This window comes from Musca domestica, unplaced genomic scaffold (genome assembly GCF_030504385.1).
Source record: "Musca domestica strain aabys unplaced genomic scaffold, Musca_domestica.polishedcontigs.V.1.1 11, whole genome shotgun sequence".
In the NCBI taxonomy this organism is placed as follows: domain Eukaryota; kingdom Metazoa; phylum Arthropoda; class Insecta; order Diptera; family Muscidae; genus Musca; species Musca domestica.
Window position 1 is genome coordinate 14,595,054 of NW_026712133.1, and position 24,591 is coordinate 14,619,644.

General features: G+C 34.6%; 1 protein-coding gene across 5 annotated transcripts in view; it reads right to left on the reverse strand.

The window, feature by feature from the left end:
• Positions 1-24,591, reverse strand: part of LOC101897398 (slowpoke-binding protein) — a 138,391-nt gene that overhangs the window by 62,076 nt on the left and 51,724 nt on the right. For all 5 annotated transcript variants that reach the window (XM_020035792.2, XM_059131666.1, XM_020035793.2 and 2 more), the window contains exon 2: positions 1,174-1,817. In XM_020035792.2, the coding sequence (XP_019891351.2) occupies positions 1,174-1,817 (644 nt within the window). The remainder of the gene's footprint in view (positions 1-1,173; positions 1,818-24,591) is intronic.

The window sequence follows — 24,591 nt, forward strand, 5'->3', positions numbered from 1 at the left end:
TATTCACCCGAATCGTTTCGAATTTCGTATTCGAAGTTTGAATTGGGTAACACAGCCTGTGACTGAAAATTTTGTATGCAGGTCCACGTCTTCGTATAGCCCCCATATAACGGTATTTTGATAATTTTAACTACATTATTCACCCGAATTGTTTTAAATTTCGTATTCGAAGTTTGTAGTGGATATTACAACCTATGCCTAAGAATTTCGTATGCAGGTACACGTCTTCGTATAACCCTCATATAACGGTACCTCCCGATATTCGATATTTTGAAGATTTTAGCTACATTATTCACCCGAATTTTTTTGAATGTGGTATTCGAATTTTGTAATGGGTACTTCAGTCCATGCCTACAAATTTCGTATGCAGGTCCACGTCTTTATATAGCCCCCATTTAACAATATCTCAAGATATTCGGTATTTTCATGATATTAGCGCCATTATTCACCCGAAGTGTTGTATTCGAAGCTTGTAATGGATACTCAACCTATATCTAAAAATTACGTATGCAGTTCCAGATCTTCGTATATCCACCATATAACGGTATCTCCCGATATTCGGTGTTTTGATGATCTTATCGACATTATTCACCCGAATCGTTTCAAATTTCGTTTCAAGCTTTTAAGGAGTACTTCAGTCTATGCCTAAGAATTTCAAATTTCGTATTTGAAGATCTCAATGGGTACTACAGCCTATGACAAAAAATTATTTATGCAGGTCAACGTTTTCGTATAGCCTCCGAATAAAGATATAACGTATTTTATTTTATTTAATTTTTTTTTTTTTGAAAAAAGTTCGGCCCGGATGAACTTAGCTGCAATTTTCTTAGATAAACCCTATTATTTAATTTTTTATGAATTTTAAAATAACTTTTTTCCAATTTTAAAGCCTAGTCCCTTTCGCCATTTCGAATTTTTCTATTAGTGTTTTCCGGATTGTGAATCTGCGACCCTTCTATTAGGGATACGCAATGCGACTGATTTTTTAACTCTTATTAACATTCGATTCATAACTCACCTCTGTTTTGAACAAAAAATAAAACTAATAAAAAAACTCAAAAAACCTCTCTCCATAACATTCTCCTCATCTTCACCCCAATATCATCATCATCACCATCTCTGGTTTTCATAATTCGAAAAGAGAAACGAAACAAAAAAAAGTAACCAACTCACTTTTCCGATACTGGCGGTCGTACAAACTGATCATGGCCGGTACAGGTGCTGGCTCGGGCCTCGGCCCTCGTCTGCTGCGAAGCCTTGTTGAATTTGAACATGTTGAAATTCTTCTTGACGCTGGCTACCTCACAGACGCGTACGATGATTTTTCGGCTGCTCTTGAAGACCGTGTTCAGTGTTTTGTAGACGAGTATTGAGACCGATTTGGAATGGTGGTGATGATGGTGCGGATGACCATTCGATGGATGGTTACCCACATGACCGTGTAACGGTGTGGGCAACGATTGCTGTTGTTTCAGTTGATGTAGCGGATGCGGCTGTAGATCCTGGATAACTTTGGAGGATTGCGAACGGGTGATGAGCTTTTGGCTATCGCATTTACATGCGGTCGGTGTGGTTGTGGTTGAGCAGCCGTTGCGTATTGGGTAGACCAGAGGAGTTTGTTGAGTAGCTGTGTTGCTGCTGTTATTGATGTTGTTGTTGTTATTATTATTGGTTGTAAGCGTACGTGGATGTTGCTGTTGTACTGATGTTGGCTGTGATGACACTTGCTGTTGTTGGTGCTGTTGCTGCTGGCGACAATTGATAATAACCTCCTGATTGCAGCTGGGCTGCAATGCTGGAATTTCACTTGTAATGTCCTGTAATGTGGTCAGTAGAAGATGCCAATTTTTTGTGGTTTTTTCGAATTTTTGTTTTGTTAATTTTTTTTTCGGTCAAATTTCAAATGACAGTGGTTGGTTGGTTGGTGGTTGTGGTGGTGGGATATTGGTGATTGTTGTTGAAAGGTGGTTATTGCGGTGTAGTTGTGAATTTTATTTTTCAAATTGGTGAATATGTGTTGTTTCGAATTTCGAATCAAGAGTGTTCGAGTGTTGTTGTTGTGAATTAGCAGTTTTGTCGGAATGTTTGCATTTTGTTTTCGTTTTTGATTGTAACAAATACACAGAAACAAAGTAAGAAAGACAAAAAAGAAACAGAAAAAAGAACAGACAAATATTTCTTTAAAAATTGCACGCTTCATTTGTTTAAAAACATTTAATGAAATTATTGTTGTTATTCTTAAAAATAATTAAGGCGAAATAAGCAACAAAAATTAATAATACTAAGACAGTTGATATTGTTGATTGAAAATGCAAGGTTTTTTGTGGCAGTGGTAGATGTGAAAATAAGTTAGGATTTTACAATGGGGATTGTCAAAAGTTCATACCACAACATAATGGATCATATCTGAAAAATACAGGTTAAGTTAGGAACCGTAATCGTGTTTTGGAGTAGTATTTATGCTAGAATTGCAAATGACTCTAAGGTGTAAATATGGATTTCTTGAGATGTAACCGTGGATTTTATAATTAAGTTAACTTTAAGGGTTAACTTTGAATTTTAAAAAACCTAGGGTTTCCAAATGGGAATTTCCAAAAAAGTTGTAGGGATTTGAAGATATTATTATATTATAAAAAATGTCTTCAAAGTGAAATGAGAATTTTTAAAATTACTTCCTAGAGTCTTCTCGAGGTATTTTAAAAATATTTTTAAGGTCTAACCAAGAAACTTGTTAGTAAAAGTCCAGTCACAACTTTTTAAAAATAACTCTCAAGCTCTATCTTTCTATTTTTATATTTCGTAAGGTTTAACAGTGCATTTTTAAAGGTATATCTGTGGATTTTTAAATATAAATATTTTCGAAGGTCTAACCGTAGGTTTTTTAAAAATATAGTTTTTTTAATTTTTAACATTTTGAAGTTCTAAATATGGTTTTATTTGAATTTATTAAAAATTAATTTTTTCGAAACTTATTTCTTTAAATGAATATTGTTAAACACCCAACAGAGGTGAGTTAAAGATGTTAATTTTTTTAATTTATTTTATAATAAATCAAGAAAGAAGTTCTAAGAATCATGTTGATGGATCATTCGCCCTTCAATGGTGGATTTTTAAAAATTATTTAATGAAGGACCACCAGGAATACAAGCATGCCTATTTTTGAGGAGTTTAAAGAATATTGTAAGAAGGACCATCAAGACTATAATCGTTCCTAAATTATTTATTTTTATGGATTTTTCAAAGAATATTTGGAAAATGATCTAATGGACAGTCAGCTTCCAATCATGGTATTTCGAAAATTTTGGACTTTTAAAAAATTTGTAAAGAAATTTTAACACTATAATCGTGGCTCTATTCGCTGACTTTTAAGGATATTTTATAGGATTATTTAGACTACATTCGGGTTTTTTTTAAGATTTTTATATAAGATTTTGTCATTCCGTTTGTAACATCCTTTTCGTAAACCCCATAAAGTATATATTTTCATAATCAGCAATAAATTCTAAGTCGATTTAACGATGTCCGTCTGTCTGTCTAGGTCATAACGGGTCCCAGTTCGTGTGGCGAGACATTGCATGTATAGGTCCACGCTTTGGTGTAGCCCCCATATAAAGGTACCTCCCGATATCGGTATTTAGATTGGTTTTGCCACATTTTTTCACGGATTTGTCTAAAAAATGATAGTTGTTGGTCATAATGGGTTCCAGCTCCGGTGGCGAAACGATGCATGTATGGGTCCACGATTTGGTATATCCCTCATATAACGGCACCTCCCGATATTCGGTATTTTGATGGTTTTTGCCACATTTTTTCACTGATTTGTCTAAAAATTGGTATTTGTAGGTCATAATAGGTCCTAGTTCGTGTGGCGAAACATTGTATGTATAGGTCCACGATTTGCTATAGTCCTGCCGATATTCGGTATTTTGATGATATTTGACACATTTTTCACTAATTTCTCTAAAAATTGGTAGTTGTAGGTCATAATGGGTTCTAGATCCTTTGGCAAAACATTGCATGTATAGGTCCACGATTTGGTATAGCCCCCATATAACGGTACCTATCGATATTCGGCATTTTAATGGTTTTTGCTACATTTCTTCGCGAATTTGTCTAGAAGTTAGTCTTAATGGGTTCTAGCTCTTTTGGCGAAACATTGTATGTATAGGTCCACGTTTTTGTATAGCCTCATATAGCCGTATTTCCCGATATTCGGAATTTTGACAATTTTTGGCACACTTTCTCATGAATATGTCTAAAAATTGGAATAATGGGCTCTAATGTTTCCTTTACCCTAACGTGGAGGGTATTAAAAGTTTGGCCCGGCCGAACTTAATGTTTTTTTAATTGTTTGTTATAGAATCATAAGGACTATATTTATCATCAGTTTATAATCGTAGTCGACTTTTAAAAATATTAGAAGGACTGTAGTCTGATGATTTAAAAAAAAGGATTATCGAGGTTATACTAGTTGATCTTTATACTCCCAGTCATATGAGCAGCGGATGTATCTGATTTGATCATGTCTCATCGAAATAACGTTTCTTTGGACCGAATCCGTTTCAGAACATTTGGAATCGATTTAAGAGTGTCTGTCTCTCTGACTTTATTCTGAAGGGAGTATCCAATTAGGTCCAAATATGGTACTTCGTAATAATATTATCAAACTTAGATCGAGTTCATAGATGGGCAATGTCGATCCACTCCTTCTGATACACCCCTTCCCAAAATTTTCACAGAAATACCAATATTTTTATCAGCCCTGGGTCAGATACGTAAATGGGTAATATCAGCCTTTATATTATATATGGTGGAGGGTATAAAAATTATTGGAATCTAAGTCGTCTTATAAGAAATTGAGAAAATTTTGGATTTTTTGAAATATTTTGAAAAGAATTATTAGGACTGTGATCGATGACTTTTAAGAATATTTGAAGGATGGTTTTCAGGATATAACATTTTTTAAGAAAATTTTTTAAAGTATCGTTAAGACAATTTTTGCCTTTTTATACCCTACAACACTATGTGTTGGGGGTATTATAAGTTTGATTGTGCCAAAAATTATGTAACACCACGAAATATTGGTTTCCCACATAGGAAAGTATATATGGATCTTCCTATCTCGCCGAGCTGAGTCGATCTAGCTATGTATGTCCGTCTGTCCATGTTAATTTGTAATCACTCTACAGGTCGCAATTATGGCTTAAAATGGACCAACAACTGAAAAAATCCTGATTTTACAGTTGCTCTACAGGTCGCAATTATAGACCAATTGACGCGGAAGTTAGCATGGAGCTAGAGCTTAGGGCTGGAAAGAAGCCTTCCAATTTTGATGGTCATCGGGTAATATTTAGTGGGTGAAATAGGGCACAACATTTGTGTTAAATAAAAGTCAAATTTTAAACCGCGAATATTTTTTATCCCGGCGAAATCACAAATAGACGAAAAGGTCAATTTTGACCGTTACGTAGATGCCGATAGTAAATATATCGGTTATATATAGCGAAATACATACAATACATATGTACAAAGGAAGAGGATGTTAGCTAGAATGCTTATATCTCCAGAATGGCTGGAGCGATTTTGACAAATTTTGTCAATTTAGAATGTATTTTTGGCAAAAAATAATATTTAGGGGTTGAAATGGACCAACAACTGAAAATGTTCCTGATTTTGCAGCCGTTATAAAGGTCACAAATAGAAACCAAAGGACACGAAATCTCGCATGTAGTTAGAATTTAGGACAGCGGGTAGAATGAGCCACTACTTTTGTGTGAAAAAATACCAACATTACTTAGAGGCGATATCCGAAATACACAAAAGGCGAACATATGGATTTTTTATGCCGATTTCGTTGACGAATATATATATATTGGAGATAAGAAGGGGCCTCTTACTTTTGGAGATGATCGCAAAATATTTAAGGGCTCAAATCAACCAAAAACAGAAAAAAAATTTTGATCACACAATTGAAGCCAATCGACACACCTGTGAAGAGAGTTAAGGACAGGGAAGAATTCTAGCATATTGGATGACCATTGGATTATATTTAGCTGTAAAATAGACCACAACAACTAACAGCACGACGAAGTGCGTAAATATTTGGCAAATGCAAAGGGTAATATCTGGGCAGTGGTCCGTGACATAATTTTAAACACGAAATCTTCCAAAATAGATTCGAAAATAAGGGCCCTTCTAACATATTGTAGTGTTGTAGGGTATCACATGGTCGGCCCAGCACGACTATAGCCTTTGCTCACTTGTTTTGAATATATTTTTGAAGGTGTAACTGTGTATGTTTTGAAAATAAATATTTGCGGAATTCCAACAGTGGACTTTTGAAAATAATTATTTTTGTAGAGATTATTTTTTAAGGCCTTACCGTGAATTGTTAGTGGTAAGGGTCTTTGTGTATTTGTTTGTAACATGGAAAAGGAAGCGAGAACGGAAGCGAAACGTGTCTTTTTTATACCCTCCACCATTTTATGGAGGTTATATTAACTTTGTCATTCCGTTTGTAACTCCTCGAAATACTCAGGTCAGACCCAACAAAGTATGTTTATTCTTGATCAGCGTAAAATTCTAAGTCGATTTAGCCATGTCCGTCCGTCTGTCTGTTGTAATCACGCTATCTTTCGAAAGAATTGAGATAGAAGGCTAAAATTTTGCACACATGTTTATTTTGCCAGTAGGCAGGTTAAGTTCGCAAATGGGTCATGTAGGTCCACGTTTTCATATAGCCCGCATATAATGGTACCTTCCAATATTCGGTATTTTCATGATCTTAGCGACATTAGTCACCGGAATTGTTTCAAATTTGGCATTTGAAGTTCGAAATTAATACCACAGCTTATGACAGAAAATAGTCTGTGCAGGTCCACCTCTTCGGGTAGTCTCCCTCGGGTTTTTGATTATTTTAGCGTCATTATTCACCGGAGTAGTTTCAGATTACGTATTTAGAGTTCGTAAAGGGAACTACATTCTGTGACACAAAAATTTTTATGAAGGTCCAATCTTCGTATAGGCCCCATACATCAGTACCTCCCTATATTCGGTATTTTTTCGATTTTAGGTACAATACTCACCGAAATTGTTTGAGATGTCATATTTGAAGTTCGTAATGGATGCTACAGCCTGTGACAGAAAATTGTCTATGCAGGTTCACGTCTTCGTATAGCTCCGATATAACGGTACCTCCCTATATACGGTATTTTGAAGATGCTACCGTTTAAAATATGGTAATGGCTAATAACAAACAATGCCTATGTAGGTCCACGTCGTATAGACCCCAATATAAGGGCTATATTCGGTATTTTAAGATTTTAACAGAATTTTGAACGGATTTTATTTATTGAAAATTTCCAAATTCGTTCCAAATAAATATTTATTTCTTTAAAAATTAATACTTTTGGAGCTAGAAACATGTTTTTTTTAAATATTTTTTTCAATAATTGCCTTGAATTTTAAAAATAATTATCCGACCGTGAATTTTGGAAAATATTTCATTTTTATGGTCTAACAGTTGTTTTTTTTTAATCGTCGTGGAAAGTCTAACCCTGTTTTCTTTTTTTTTGTTTAAATAATTTTTTGGAAAGTGGTCTTTTTCAAAATAATGTAGATTATTTTCAAACAACACTGTGGGACAAAAAGGATTTTTATCCGAATTGTTATTTTTTTAAAACTTGCTTCTTAGGACATAATCGAGTTTTGTTTAGTATAACAAGTAGGCTAGAAATGCGGATTATAGAAAACTAGTTTTAGATAAATATCTGTGAAAGAGGTTGTGAATTTTCTAAAAATGTTTTGTGAAGGCCTGAATAATATTAGGTTATTATTTTTGTCGAAGGTTTTAAAAACCAAATACGAGTATTAACACAATAAATAGTTATAAATGTTTTCTAAAAACGACAAAAGAGCATGAAACGCGTAATTTATATTTTTTTTATTGAGGATTTAAAGGGAAGAATCGATGACTTTATAAAAATAGTTTTTGAGACCTCAAGTTGAAGAATCGCGAGTTTTAGTAAGTATAACTGTGGACGTTTCTAAGAGTATTGATTGAATTCATATTAAGTATAAAATCATAGATTTATTTTTTAGAATATTTCCAAGACATTATAGATGTTGAATGTTGTTAGTTTTTACATCAATATGTTTTTTGACAATCCCATTGTAAAATATTTCAATTTTAATCTTACCTTTGAATTTCATCTCTTACGAATTCATGAGTTATCACTTCGCATTGTGTTTTTTTAGCAAAACTTGCCAAACCTTGCATTTTCGCTTACAATATTTACTATTTAAAGATCGTACATAACTACTCTTAAAGCTTAACAAGTTCATCACACACACACGCACGCACGCACGGTACAGGAACGTTTCGACATTTCACTTGAAAGAAAACACACACATACATTAAAGCCATGATATCTGATGGTTAGGTTGCATTGATTGACAGAGGTTTGACATTCGATACTGATTTGGTGGTGGTGGTGGTGGTGGTGTTGTTGGCGTTATTGAACTGAACTGAAAGTGCATTCAATGGATACGATTTGATTTTGTATATTGGGCGCTACTACTTGAGTGGTACAGTTTTGTAGTTACATTTTACAGTTGTTGTTGTTGTTATTTTTTTTGTTTTGTTTGTGGCAACTAAAAAGCTTTACTCATGTGACTAAATGATGCTTTGCAAATCCGTAACCATTTCCGCTTCTCTTCCTTTAAGGTGAAGATGGCGGTACAAGGTCAGTGGATATGCAAAACCTTATAAGTATTAATAATAATAATGTACAATTTGAATGGAGTTTTTTGGTTCTGGTTTGGTTGCTTTAGGGTTTGATGTACGAAATAAATGTTGTTGTTATACTCTACACCGCTAAATATTTGCCATATTCAGTCCAAAATTTATAATCCGATTAAAATAAGATATGTTCCATTTCTGAAATTTTGACGTATATCGATTCGACGCTCCAATAGTTTTTTTTTTTTGAGGAAAAATTTTGGTGGATGTATTTGTGATTCTCTAATAATTTTATTAAATTATGATCTGAGCTATGATAAAGGGTTTCCAGGAGAGCCGAAGGTCGCTCTCCGCTCGTATTAATCGATCGTGGCATCAGAATAAATGCCGAATATTATCGCGAAAATATTCTGAATGGTGTATTAAAGCCTTGGGCACGCAATAATTTTGGCGGCTGACCTTGGTCATTCCAACAGGACTCAGCACCATGGCACTCAGCACGCGCCACCCAAGAATGGTTACAAAATGAGGTTTCTCGCTTCATTTCCAGAGCACAATGGCCACAAAAATCTCCAGATACCAATCCGTTGGACTATTGTGTCTGGAGTATTTTGAGAAGCAAGGTTGGCAAGCGATTCGCCGGGAATGGCCAAAATACCGCATAGTAACATTCGGGCAGCGTGTGATGATTTCATTGGCCATAATTCGTGCCACAGGTGACCAATTCGAACAAATTTAACTAATTCTAAAATTTGGTGCTATTTCCGACATTTTTTGCTTTCATTCAATAAATATTTTTAAAAAATGTAAAAATTATGGCATTTGACTTTGTTACAGTTTTTTTTATCTCACCATGTAGTAGTAAGGGGAAGCTTTTAGAGGGAATGTAGGGACAATAATATGCAAGTAAAAAATCAGTTAAGTTCGGTCAAGCCGAACCTTTTATACCCTTCACCATTTGAAAGAAACTTGAAAAACTTAAAAAAGTTCCGTTGAAAAATATCGCTGAAAGGAAAACCGTTATATGGGGGCTATACGAAGTCGTGGTCCTGCATAAGTAATTTTTGTCATAGGCTGTAGTAACGGTTCCGAACTTCAAATACGACATTTGAAACAATGCCGGTGAATAATGTCGCAAAAATCATGAAAATACCGAATATCTGGGGTACTTTCTAGGGGGTAAAGTACTTAGAAGGAACCCCTTGTGTGGATTTTAAGACACAGCCGTTGAACATTTTGCCTGAAATCATTCAAATACCGAATAGCCGGGGTTACCGTTATATCGGGCTATACGATATCTTTGACCTATATTGATAATTCTCTTCTAGGGAATAAAGTAATCACAAGAAAATCCTTGTGTGGAATTTAAATTCCATTGGAAAATGTGGCTAAAATCATCAAAATACCGAATATCGGGAGGTGCCGTTATATGGGAATATCCAATATCGTGGACCTATATAGACAATTCTCTTTCAGGAGGTAAAGTACTCACAAAGAACTCTTTTTGTAGAATTTCAGACAATTCCAATGAAAAATGTATCTAAAATCATTAAAATACCTAATATCTGGGGGTACTGTTATATGGGGGCTATACGATATCGTGGACCGATATAACCCATCTTCGAATTTGACCTGCCTACAGACAAAAGACAGCTCTGTACAAAATGTTAGCTTCATATCTTAATTCTTTTTGACTCTATCGTGATCACAACAGATGAACAGACGGACAGGGCTAAATCGTCTTCGAATTTTACGCTGATTGAGAAATTATTATTTCAATGAGTTACAAACGGATATGTACAATATACCCTCCATACTATGTATGGTGGAGGGTATAAAAATAATTCTAAAAGTCCTTAGGCAATTCTTTTAAAGGATTGTAAGGTCAGTAATCGTGAAATGTTCACTTCTATTTTTAAAAGGATATTCAGGACAAAGGTCGGGGATTTTTAAAAGCATGTTTAGGACGACAATCGTGGATTTTTTAAAAATACTTGAAAAGGATCATCAGGATTCTAGTCATATTTTTTCTAATCATTTTATATATATTTTTAGAAAGGATCATCATGACTATATTCCTCGTTTTTTAGGATTATTGATACTATTATCCTGATTTTATGTTAGAACATTTTTTATTTTTTTTAATCCGAAAATTTTTACAACTATTTAAGATCGATTATCAGGACTATAATCGTGGATTTTTAAAATATTTGAAAAATTTATCGTGGATTTCAATGCATTATTAGTGCATTAATCGTGGATTTTTTAGATTATTTTTTGAAAGGATATTCAGGACAATAACGGTGTATTAAGACTTTAAAAAAAAAAAAATTGGAGTTTTAAGACAAAATTTTAAAAGAGTTATCAGGACAATAATAGTGGAAATGGTAAGGTTATTTTTAGAGGGGCTATCAAGCCAATATTTCTAGAAGGATTGTCAGGAAAATAATCGTGGATTCTTAGTCGCCATCATCACAGAAAATTCTAAAAATGTAGATGTTTCAAAAATATATTGAATATTTAAAAAAGTGTTATCAGGACAATAATCGTGAATCTCTTAAAATCCTTTTTATATTATGGATATTTTAGAAGGATGTTTTTTCCAGTATTTTTATATCCTCCTCCTTGAAAGGAGGATATATTAACTTTGTCGTTCCGTTTGTAACATCCCTAAATATTCATCGTAGACCTCATAAAGTATATATATATTAATAATCAGCATAAAATTCTAAGTCGATTTAACGATGTCCACCTGTCGGTCTATCTGCCCGTCTGTCCGTCCGTCCGTCTGTTGAAATCTCGATACAGCTCATATTATATGACGTAGAGCGTCAAAATTTAGCAGAACAATTTGTATTGTGTCTAGGATTGTTGGTATTGAAAATGAGATATATCAGTCACGTTTTAGTATAGTCCCCATATAACGGTACCTTCCGATATTCGGTATTTTGATGGTTTTTGTCACATTTTTTCACGGATTTATCTAAAAATTGGTATTTGTCGTTTATAATGGGTACTTGCCTTGTTTGGCGAAACATTGTATATATCGGTCCACGTTTTGGTATAGCTTCCATATAACGGTACCTCCCGATATCCGGTATTTTGACGATTTTTACCATATTTCTTCGCGGATTTGTCTTAAAAATGGTATTTGTGGGTCCTAATGGGTTCTAGCTCCATTGGTGAAGCATTGTATGCATAGGTCCACGTTTTTGTAAAGCCCCATATAGCGGACAAGATAGTCGGTATTTTGATGATTGCTACATTTTCCCACGAATATGTCTAAAAATCAAATGGGTTCTAAAGTTTCCTTTACCCAAAGGTGGAGGGTATTCAAAGTTCGGCCCGGCCGGATTTAATGTTTTTTACTTGTTTAAATATATTAAAAAAAAAAAAAAACCATCTAGGCTTTACTCGCAGTTTTTAAATTTTTTAGAATATTTCTAGTCTTTCCGAGGATCATTCGGACTTTGGTCGCATTTTCCAACAATTTTTCTTCAAAGGACCTTATCTTTAGAACTATACTCATTTAAGGATATTCTCGGATTTTCTAAGAAAATTTATAAAGGAACCTTCGAACAGCTATCGTTGTTTTAAAACAAAGTTTTTTGAAAGAATTTCAGTGCGATGATCGAGGATAATTTGGGGTTTGTCAGGTCTGTATTCATTACTTTTTTGAGAACATATTAGTTTATTTGAAAAATTAATAGCCCTGTAGTGTCGGATTTTTAAGAATATATTTTTGAAGGATCATCAGTTTGGGCACCAATTTTTTTTAGGAAAAGTTTCTAAAGAAGCGAATGGACTTAAATCGGGGTTTGTAAGGATTCAAGGATCATCGAGCTACAAACTGAACTAACAATAATGTAAAAAATAACGCAACTTATTTCTCAGAAACTCTCGTGAGAGTTGCATAATGTTATAAACATGTATGGTATAATTAATTTCTAGCGGTGTAGAGTATTTAACTATCGGCTTAGCCGACTACATATTTTTTTGTTTTGATTTCATTGAATGATTATGTTGATGTTTAGCAGCCAACTTTTGCATTAGCCTTACTTGCAAATCTCTTCATAAAACAGTTTTCATTACAAGAACAACAGGTTCAATCTCAAAAATAGTTTTGTTTTGTGTTTTGTATTTGATCTTTACATTCGTATTTGCTTCCATTCCATAATCAGTTTTTTGTGTTTCGGTTTTTCTTGTTGACAATCACAAAAACTTTTTGATTGAATTTAATTTTTCACTTCAAACAAAAGGTTCAACAAAAACGAGGAAAAAAATTCAAATGATTTCGAACTCAAAAAACGGCATGCTTTCGCAAAAGTGTTTCGTCATTCGTTTGATGTGATTTTATTTTTTCATTTAAAACAAAAATTAGTAATAAAGGCAGCCAATCAAATGGAAACTCAAAAAAGGAAAAAAAAATACGAAACTTAATTCAAATTTGTTGTTAGTTAAAAACAGCCAATTTCTGTTGTTGTTGTGTGTTTGGGTTTTTTTGCATAAAAACAAGGTGATTTTCCATTTGGAAAATTAAATAAAACAGAGATAATTGTTTGTCAATTTGGTTCGGTATACTGGTGTGATTGTGGGTGTTTTTTTTTTTGGAAATAAATTAAACCTCTTACCTAGTAATGTTCAAAATTATTTGTTGAATGCCTTGCCTATTTAATTAATAATTATTTATGACTTTCATTTAAATGAGGGATTTTGTTGTATTTTTCTCATTCTTTGTCAAGTGATTCCTATGAATATTTTAAAAAATATCTTAAGTTATTATTATTTCCTAATGGAATTTTGTCGATGCACGGTACTCGAGTTTTTTAAATATATTTTGGCTTTTCTTTTTTCAAAATGAAAATGAATGAGATATTTTTCAATAATCGAACTTATATTATATTATATATTATAAAGTATTATATGAAAATTTACTAAAAGTAGTTAAATTTTGGGCTCCATTTTTTTAATAACAGAAATTGAAAATTCTGTAAATAATAATAGAAACTGTTAAAAAAATTATTTTGTAATGGGTATATCTTCAATATGGGGATCTGAATTCAAAAATTAAATCGCCGTTTTCATTCTGAAAAACTTACTAGAAACAAAGGCTTTGAGGTCTGTTACTTTGCTCTTGAACCACCATGGCGATTTCACATTTCAATTCCCCCAGTCTCAATGAGTTCATATTAACTTTTACTGTTAAGAGCGTAACTAAGGAAAAAGGAACATAACCTTCTCTTTACTTTACTGAGAAAAAAAATGCCTCACTAACCCTTTTAACCTTCTACCATAGATCGATTTAGCTCTTCGATACTTTGGCATAACGTCGATGTCACCCATCAATTTTTATATAATAATTTCATACATCGTACTAAATCTTCAAGGTTTTATATTTCCTTGAAGTTTTTCCTTTTTCGGAAAAAATTAAAGGAAAAATAAGTACCAGCACCAAAGTCTTCAAAATCTTTCATTTTGAAGTCTACCGAGGACATACAATTTTTCTATCCAAAACTATTTTACCCTCTCGATACGTAAACCCTAGAAACCGACTCAATATCAAATTTAAGGATTTCAGTTCTATCCCTTTATACAATATTCAATTAAGTATCACTAAGTACGCATTTTCGAAAGCTCTTCCATATTTTAACCACAGACACCAACATTGACCTTAATATCAAATTTCGGTATTCCAGCTCTATCGGTTCACAGAAATCCAAACTATACCAAATTTATTACACATAAGTACGAATTCCCAAAATTTGCAAAATTTCTAAAGCTTCCAACATACCCCAATCCTACACTCCCACAGCAATCCCATTTCCAAATTTGAGGATTCCAGCTCTAGCGGTTCACTTAAATCCAAATTGTGCCAAGTTTAGTACATTTTAGTACATAAAGTATACGTTTCCAAAACTACTCCAATACCTCAATACTATACTCCCATAGTTATCTTATTTCCAAATTTGAGGAGACAAGTACACTTTTCAATAATTACCTTCATCATAAAATCCAAGAGAATTTTTTCCAATTTTTAGGATTTCAACTCTACCGGATCTCCCAAAATTTAAATTGTACTAAAATTTGTACCATTTAGTACACATAAGTACGAATTTGCCAATCTTCCTCAATCCTACAATAATAGTAATCCAATTTCCAAACTCTTAGTACCTTAGTTCTTAGTACCATTTAGTACACATATTTACGAATTTAAAAAAAATCCTCAGTCTTATAATGCAATAGTAACCGGCTTCATCGGTTCCCAAATCTGCAAAAACTTCCCCACATCCCAATCCTACAATCCGCCAGTAATCTTAATTTCAAATTTTAAGATTACAGCTCCATGCGTTTCTCCAAATTCAATTTGTACCAAATTTAGTACCGTTTAGTACTTTTCGTGTACTGTAGTATATACTACCAAAACTACCTCCTTAAATCGACCCTACTTCTCAACTTTGATTTTCATTCCAAATTTCAAAACCACCTCCTTTTCCACCACAGACACTAAAAGTGAGACCTATATCACATTTCGGGATTTCCGTTTTTTGTCCTTTACCCAATTCCAGATTTAGTACTTTTTGTACAATTATAGTACGCATTTGCAAAACCACCGCCAACAGAGATCTCAATATCAAATTTGAGGATTTCAGCCTTATCTCTATCTTTTTTAATTTCCCACATTTCCCAACCCACCTCCATCAAATATCAGAATTGTATCTCTAACTCTTTATTCAATATGCAAATTAATACCACTTGGTACTTTTCGAACAAATAAAGTACGCATTTCCAAAACTATCTAGATATCTTAATTCCATATACCAACAGAGACCAAATTTGAGGATATCAATCCTATCCCTACACCCAATACCCAAATTTGTACCACTTAGAACTTTTTCATGAATTAATGTACGCATTTCTAAAACCACCTTCATATCTCAATTCCATGTACCAAGAGAGATCTTAATATCAAATTTCGGGGTTCCAGCCCTACGCCTTCAGCCAATATAAAATTTATTACCATTTAGTACTTTTCGTACAATTATAGGACGCATTTCTAAATCACCACCAAATCTCAAACACAGATACCATCAGTAATCTAAATAAACAATTTTATCTCTTTTGCTTCACCTAATACCAAATATAGTACCATTCAGTACTTTTCATACAATTGTAGTACATATTTCTAAAGCCACCTCCATAACCACTTAAGTACAGACACTAAAAGTGATATCTATATCAAGTTTCAGAATTTTATCTCTACCCCATTATCCAATTTAGTACAACTTAGTACTTTTCTTATGATACGCATTTGTTACCAACAAATAGCTCAATATCAAATTTCAAGATTCCAGCTCCATCCCGTCACGCAATATCAAATATAGTACCATTCAGTACTATTCATATAATTCCAAAACCACATCCATATGTCCAGGCTACACATGGTCAGCGACTCTAACAGCAAATTTCAGATTTCAAGGACTATCTGTTCACCCAATATCAAATTGAACCAAATATAGTACTATATAGCATATTTCGTGCACTTGTAGTACGCATTAAAAAAAAAAAAAAACAAAAACTTAATCACGAACCTACCACCAGCAGTGACCTCAAAGCAAAATTTGATAATTCCAGCTACATCCGCTTAACCTAAACCAAGCTGTTTCAAATTTAGTACCATTTAGTACGGTTCGAACACTTTTCAAAAAATTTTTCAACTTACTTTTCAACCTTTATTTTCATATCAAATTTTCAAATGAATGCTCTATACGTTCATATAGTACCAATTGGTGCCATTTTAGAAGTTTAGTACCATATAGTACATTTCGTAACCTTAAAGTTCGAATATCCAAAAACCACTTTGGTACATCTATCCTGCACTCCATCAGTTATTCTCATTTGAAAATTTTCCAGCTCATTCCGTTTGTCCAATACAAAGTATTCAATTTTTAGTACATTTCGTAAATTTCGCACCCTTTTGGTAAGCATTTTAAAAAACTCAGCCTTATCACTGATTGCGCACCAAGACTGGTCCTCGTCTAAAATTTCAGGATTCTAGTTTAACCGTTTCGACTGGGCGTTGATTCTAGATCAGTCAGTCAGTTATTTCACTACTCTTTCATATATAGATATTTAGTACTTTTCGTACAATATATAGTACGAATTTTCAAATCCTTCTCCTTATCTAAAAGCTTTGCACACGCAGTGACACATATACCGTATTTTCCTTCGCGTTAAAACTTTTGAACCTTTTCGTACCCATTTCCTGACCCATCTACTTGTGTTAAAACTACACATTAATAGCTTTTGTCAATAACAAAATTCATAATTACAAATTCTATTTCTACACTCTATGACAAATTTAGCACCATTTAGTACTTTTCACACCGTTATTGTACAAATTGCCAGAACGACCTCTTAATCTTAACCGTACACATACTAAATTTCAACATTCTACCTTTATCCATTTACTGAAAACAATATTGTATTTGCAATATTTGGTACCAAGTGGTACTGTTGGCACCAACCTCCATATATAAGGCATGCTTCCCATATAAAATTGTAAGCTTTTTTTAGTCAGAAGCTTTTAGTACACATAAAGCTCGAACGATTGGTACACTCCACTCCAGTGACCTCTCATTCCAAAATTCGGAATTCTAGATGTATCCGTTCTCTCAATAGATAGAAAAACTGCAACAAAGTCAAACGCCTTTGGCACGAATTATGACCTTCAAACGGCCAATGAAACCGTCACACGCTGCCCGAATGTTGTAGTTTTTAGTGTCAACCTTTCCAAAATGCTCCACACACAATAGTCCAACCGATTGGTATCCGGAGATTTTGGTGGCCATTGTGCGATGGAAATGAAACGAGGAACGTCATTTTGTAACCATTCTTGGGTGGCGCGTGCAAAGTGCGATGGTGCTGATTCTTGTTGGAATGTTCAAGGTCTGCGGCCAAAATGTTTACGTGCCTGAGGCATGGAGGGTGTGTTACCTCCAAAATATTTTCGCCATAATATTCGGCATTTATTCTGATGCCACGGTCAATTAATACGAGCGGAGGGCGGTTATGGCGGCCCACACCATCACCATGGGCGGCGCCTGAGTTCTTGTGGCCAACCGAAGGTGCACATTTTCAGTAAACTCGATCATTTTGTTTTTTTACAAACTGCTGGACAACAAATGTTTTCTCATCGGAGAAACCCAAATTCGGCAGTTCACCACTTTCGGCCAAGTAAAGTTACTCTTTAGCTCTTTTGAGTCTATTTTATTTTCGTTGCGGTGTAAGTTCTTGCACTTTTTGGAATTTCAATGTCTTTACCCCGAGCTTATTTTTCAATATTTGCCGAATGGAATATTGCGATATGTTCAGCTCACGACCATTTTTCGGACACTACGACGCGGGTTTCGATCAAGTCGCTTCTTTACTTTTCGAACCATTTCTGCTGATGTTGCTGTTTTCTTCCGTCCACTTCCTTGGCGTCGGGCTACGCTGCCAGTATCACGGTAACGAGCGATGGTACGAGACACAAAAGATTTATTCACATTTATATGCTGGAGTGCTCTAAAGATAGCCGCTTTTGGATTTCCAGCCAAATATAAAGGAATTACACTATCACGCTTGAATTCCATCGCGAATAACTTTTTTCTGGAAAATTCTCACCAAAATGCTTTTATACAATAATGAGCTGTCACTGGAATAATTTTAACAGCTGTCGGACGAGAGGCGTGGAAATGAAAGCAGTCTGAAATTGGTTGCAGTTTTTTCATCTCATCCTGTACAAATTGTACCATGTTTTGTACTTTGTACATTTCAGAACGTTTCGTACCCTTCTAGTACGTATTTCCAAAAACCCAGCCTTTTAACCACGTCCACTCCAAGGTTGACCCTCACCCAAAATTTCAAGACTCTAGCTTCAGTCATTTGGTTTGGGCTTTCATAAGTCACTCAGTCAATCAGTGACTTTAAATAAAACTCTAAACACTTGAATCCGATTTTTTTAGCCAATGGTTTTCGATCAATATCGTGAAGAATTAATGTTGTTATACATTTTCCAAAATAGTAGTGGGAGTATGGTAAATGAGACCCCTGCTCCAAAAAACATCAAACCTTTATGAGTAATGCCATTATGTTTCAAATTTAATGAAGTTTCACGAAAAACAAAAAAACACCGACAAAACAAATGTCTGTCAAGGTCGAAACTTAACGAAGCAGCAATTAACAGCAACGACGATGTATTCCTTCCATTTGTTTGCGTGTTGTTATTATTTGCTCGTACATACATACACACATACAAATGAACGTATTCGCCGGCATAAATCTTATGAAATATTCATAAAATCTTTTCGCTCTGCATGTGTATGTGTGCCGAGAATTACAAGTAATCACACTTGGCAAACAATGATAAACATATGTTGGTGATATTGGCAAAACGTGTCACGGGGTGTAAACTCGACACACCAAAAAGTGTACATGAATGTCTAAACATGAGTTTCGCGTTCTGGTTACACGTGAAATTCGTGCATTCGGCCAGATGTTAGAGCGGAAAGAAGCAAAAAAAAAAACTATTCAAATATATGTACATTTGTACGTAGATATGCCCATGGCTGAAAGGACACAACCGCCACAACACTGGCCTGATGAAACAAGAAGGATATTAGGATATCCATCTGTGTCAGTTGGTATATTTGTCTGTTTGTTGTTCCTGTGTTTCTTGTGGTATTTGCCAAAGTATTATGTTTATTTGTTTGTGCACATATAAATTTGTAAATGTTAAACATGACAACATTTATTGTTTGCATTTAAAACGGCTTGACGCCGCGTTTGAATGTTGTTGGCTTTGCCTGTGTTTTTTTGTGGCAGTTACAATATTGAAACAATTGCTCTTGTTGATTACTTGTTTCGGCGTTTTTTTTTCTTCACCTACCTCAATATTGTTTTGGCATTTGACTTATACAAATTTTCCAAGTTCTTAATGATACTTCGCATATCATATCCTTTCACCAAACCTTTAAATATTTTTAAGTCTTCTATTTGACGAGTTTGTGTTGGTACGATATATTTATATTGGAATTACTTCTAAATGTTTTCCGGTCAAATTTGGTTTCCTACAAGAGGGAAATTTTTGCTGTAAGAGGCATTTTTATACCCTACACCATACATAGTATGGAGATTATATTAACCTCGCCATTCCATTTGTAACTCATCGAAATAATAATTTTAGACCTAACAAAGTGTATACATTCTTGAATTCGTAAAATTCTAAGACGATTAGACACGTCCGTATGTCAGTCTGTTCGTCTGTTGTAATCACGCTACAGTAAAAGACGGAAAAGATTAAGAGCTAATGTTTTGCACATATCACTCTTTTGTCTGCAGTCATGTCAAGTTAGAGGATGGGCTATATTATTGATTCTTTCTATATTATTGAATGGAATTGTCGGCATTTTGATGATTCTTGGAATTGTCTGAAAATCCACACAAGGAGTTTCTTCTGAATACTTTATCCCCTGGAAGAGTATTGTCCACATAGGACCACGATATCGTATATCCCCCATACAATGGTACCCCCTGATATTCGGTATTTAATGAATTTAGTGAGATTACTTTCGTATTTAGAGTTCGTAATGGGAACTACTGTATTTGACAGAAAATTGTTCATTCAGGTCCAGATCATCGTATAGACCCTATATATCGGCACCTCCCTAAATTCGGTATTTTGACGATTTTAGGTACAGTATTCACCATTTGAAGTTTCTAATTGGTAGTACAGCCTGTGACAGAAAATTGTCTATGCAGGTACAAGTCTCCGTATAGCACCCATATAACGGTAACCCCCGATATTCAGTAATCTGATGATTTTAGCGACATTATTGACCGGAATTGTTTCATATTTCGTATTTTAAGTTCCTAATGGGAACCATAGCCTATGACAGAAAATTATCTATGCAGGTCCAGATCATAGTATAGCCCCTATATATCGGTATCTATATGTCTCAATAGAAAGACAGAAAAATTGGATGGCGACCCAATTTTTCTGTCCAAAACTTTTTCAATGTCTCCATACGTAAATACTTGGAACTAACAGTGACCTCAACATCAAATTTCAGAATTTCAGTAACAAATTTAGTAACATTTGGTACGCATATCCAAAACAATCTACATCTCTCCATACTAGATAAACATTATGAACAAAAATTAGCACCATTAATTTTTTTTTTGAAAAATTACAATACGCATTTGTAAAATCACCCCAGATATCAACCGAGAACTTTATATCAAATTTCAGGATTCCAGCTCTATGTATTTACCTAATAACAAATTTAGTACTTTTTGGCACTTTTCGTAAAAATATAGGACGCATTTCCAAAACTCTGCAGAATCTCAGAAAAAGACATCATCAGCAATCTAAATATCAAATTTTGTATCAAATTTGGTAGCATTTAGAACACATAAGTACAAATTTCCATAACAACCCACATCATACAATCCAATAAAAATCTTATATCCAAATTTCACAATTCCATCTCTATCTGCGTACCCAAATCCAAATTGTACTAAATTTAGTAACATTAACGAATTTCTAAAACTACCTATTTCCAAATTTCTCAATTCCAGCTCTATTGGTTCACCCGAAATCAAATTGTGCCAAATTTAGTACATTTTAGTACATATAAATACACATTTCAAAAACGACTCCAATTCCTCCATATTACAGATTAATCTTTTTTCCAAATTTCAGGATACCAGCTACACATAAGTACACTTTTCAAAACACACTTACACTTACATACACTTTTTCCAAATTTCAGAATTCCGAATTTACGGGTTCTCCCAAAATTTAAATTGTAATAAATTACCACCACCATTTAGTACACATAAGTGCGAATTTTCCAAACTTCCTATTTTTTACAATGCAATAGTAATCCTATTTCCAAATTTCAGGATTCCAACTATGTGGGTTCTCCCGAAATTTAAATTGTACTAAATTTCGTATCATTTGGTACACATATATACGAATTGTCAAAACTACCTTCATTCCTCAGTTGTACAAAGTAATAGTAAACTTATTTTTAAATTTCGGAATTCCAGCTCTATCGGTTCACCCAAATGGAAATAGTACCAAATTGAGTACCATTTAGTACTTTTCGTGCACATCTGTACAAATTTCGGATCAAACACTTCACCAGTAATATTCATCTCAAATTTTAGGATTCTAGCTTCATGCGTTCTTTAAAATTCAATTTGTTTCAAATTTGGTACTGTTTAGTACTTTTCATGTACATTAGTACATACTTCCAAATCTACTTCCTTAAATCGAACATACTCCTCAACTTTGATATCCATTCATGTTTTAGCTCTAACCGTTCACAAGATAGAAATGGTACCGAATGTAGTACATTTAAGTACATTTCGTACACTTACAGTGCGTATTTTCAAAAACCCGTGACCCTCAAATATTAGAGTTGTAGATCCACTGGTTCATTATATACGGAAGCCATATTTAGTACATTTTAGTTCTTTTCGTACCGTTCTGGTAGGTATTTCCAGAAACCTACCTTCAGCCGTTTCGTCTGGGCGTCACTCTTTTCATATACAGGGTGAGATAAATAAACTGCAACAAAGTCAAACGCCAAAATGTTTAAAATTTTTTTAATTTTATTGAATGAAAGCAAAAATGTCGGAAATAGGATCAAATTTTAGAATAAGTTTAGATTTGTTCGAATTGGTCACCTTTAGCACAAATCAACCCCTCCCGGCGAGGGTTGATGTGATCGACACTTTGGTATTTTTTAGTGCCAAACTTGCTTTCCAAAATACTTCAGGCACAATAATCCAACGGATTGGTATCCGAAGATTTTGGTGGCCATTGTGCGCTGGAAATGAAGCGGGGAACCCCATTTAGTAACCATTCTTGGTTGGCGCGTGCTGAGTGTGACGGTGCTGAGTCGTGCTGGAATGTCTGGCCAAAATGTTTGCGTGCCCAAGGCTTTAATACATCCTCCAGAATATTTTCGCGATAATATTCGGCATTTATTCTAATACCACGGTCGATTAATATGAGCGGAGAGCGACCATCGGCTGTTATGGCGGCCCACACCATCACCATGGCCGGTGCATGAGTTCTGGTGGCCAACCAAAGGTGCTCATTTTCAGCTGTCCTCTCTGGCAAGTAAACACGATTATTTTGTTTGTTTACAAACTGCTGCTGGACAAAGAATGTTTTCTCATCGGGGAAAACCAAATTCTTTAGCACTTTATCCCGAGCTCATTTCTCAATATTTGCCGAATGGAATATTGCGATATGTTCAGCTCACGAGCCATTTTTCGGCCACTTCCTTGACGTCGGGCTACGCTACGAGTATCACGGTAACGAGCGATGATACTAGACACAAACGATTTATTCACATTTAAATGCTGGAGTGCTCTAACGATAGCCACTTGTGGTTTTCCAGCCAAATATAAAGAAATAACAATATCACGCTTGAATTCCATCACGAATAGCTTTTTCCTGGAAAATTCTTTAGAACGCTTGTAAAAAATATAATGAACTGTCACTGGAATAATTTTAACAGCTATCGGACGAGTGGCGTAGAAATGACAGCAGTCTGAAGTTGGTTGCAGTTTTTTCATCTCACCCTATATATATCCCTCAATCAACTAAAACTTGGCAAGGACAGAACTCCTTTCAGCCTCAATTAGAAAGCCAGATTTTTAAAAAACACGATCGAATTCCCGAAAAGAGTGAAACTCGCTCGAATTCTTGCATACGAACAGTTACCTACGACCTCCCCCGACAAAGTGGACGAATGTCGTGATTCCGTTTTTCTAACACACATGTCTTTTCGGAAACTCAACTCGGACACCAGAGGGTTCGAAATTATCTCAAAAATTATTTTTCGCAAAAAAAAAGTTTGTGCCAATTTTCCCCGAGGACATCTTTCCTTCCACAAAACCCTCGAAGTCCTTTTGTCTTAAAATAAAATTTCGCTAAAACATGTCCTTGCCTGTTCACATACATATTAATATCAATATATTGTATATTTAGTTGATTGGCCTTTATTGGGGTTCTTGTTATTGTTAGCCCGAATTGATTGTTTACTGTATGTGTGTGGGTAAACACAAACGAACACAGATATATGTTCAAATGTCTACAGAGGGTGTGTTAAAGTACACAGTTAGCCATATTGTCTTTGTGTTAAATTCTCCATACGTTGGAGGCCCTTTTGGCGCTATTGAATGGCCATTAAATTTATAGAAAGCTTGTGGCTGTATTTTTTTCGTTTTTTTTTTCTTTCATTGGACATATCCCTGCAATCAATAAAAAGAACCACACACACACATCGATATTGGCTAGGTAGGTGGCCTGGCTGGTAGGTGATATATTTGTTGTCTTTGTTTTCGTTTGGAGAATGGTTCGGTGGGTGTGTTTATTACCAATCAAATATTTACTGTAGTTGTTGTTCTTGTTTTTGCTATTGTTGTGTATAACAAAAAAGACAGTATTTTTTGCCTTCTCTCCCTTTTTGTAGCAAGACAATTTAGCCCCAAGTCCTTGCAATTGTCTGCTCGTTCGTTAGATTGTTCATTTATTTGGTTGTTCGGTGGGTCGGTCGGTCGCTTGTTTGTTTGATTGTTTGTAAGCTGTCTTGCTACATGTCATTTCGGAGACAAGCTGACAATGTAACAACGTGTGTGTGTGTGTGGGGGGGGGGGGGGGTTGAACAGGTAAAGCCGGTAAAATAAATTTCCTATTAAACATTTGCTCGTGTTATGTGTTTTTCCTTTGCCAATTTTTTTATGCAGCCGAGGGGTATGGTTATTTTTTCTTGGCGGGGAGCAGATTGGTA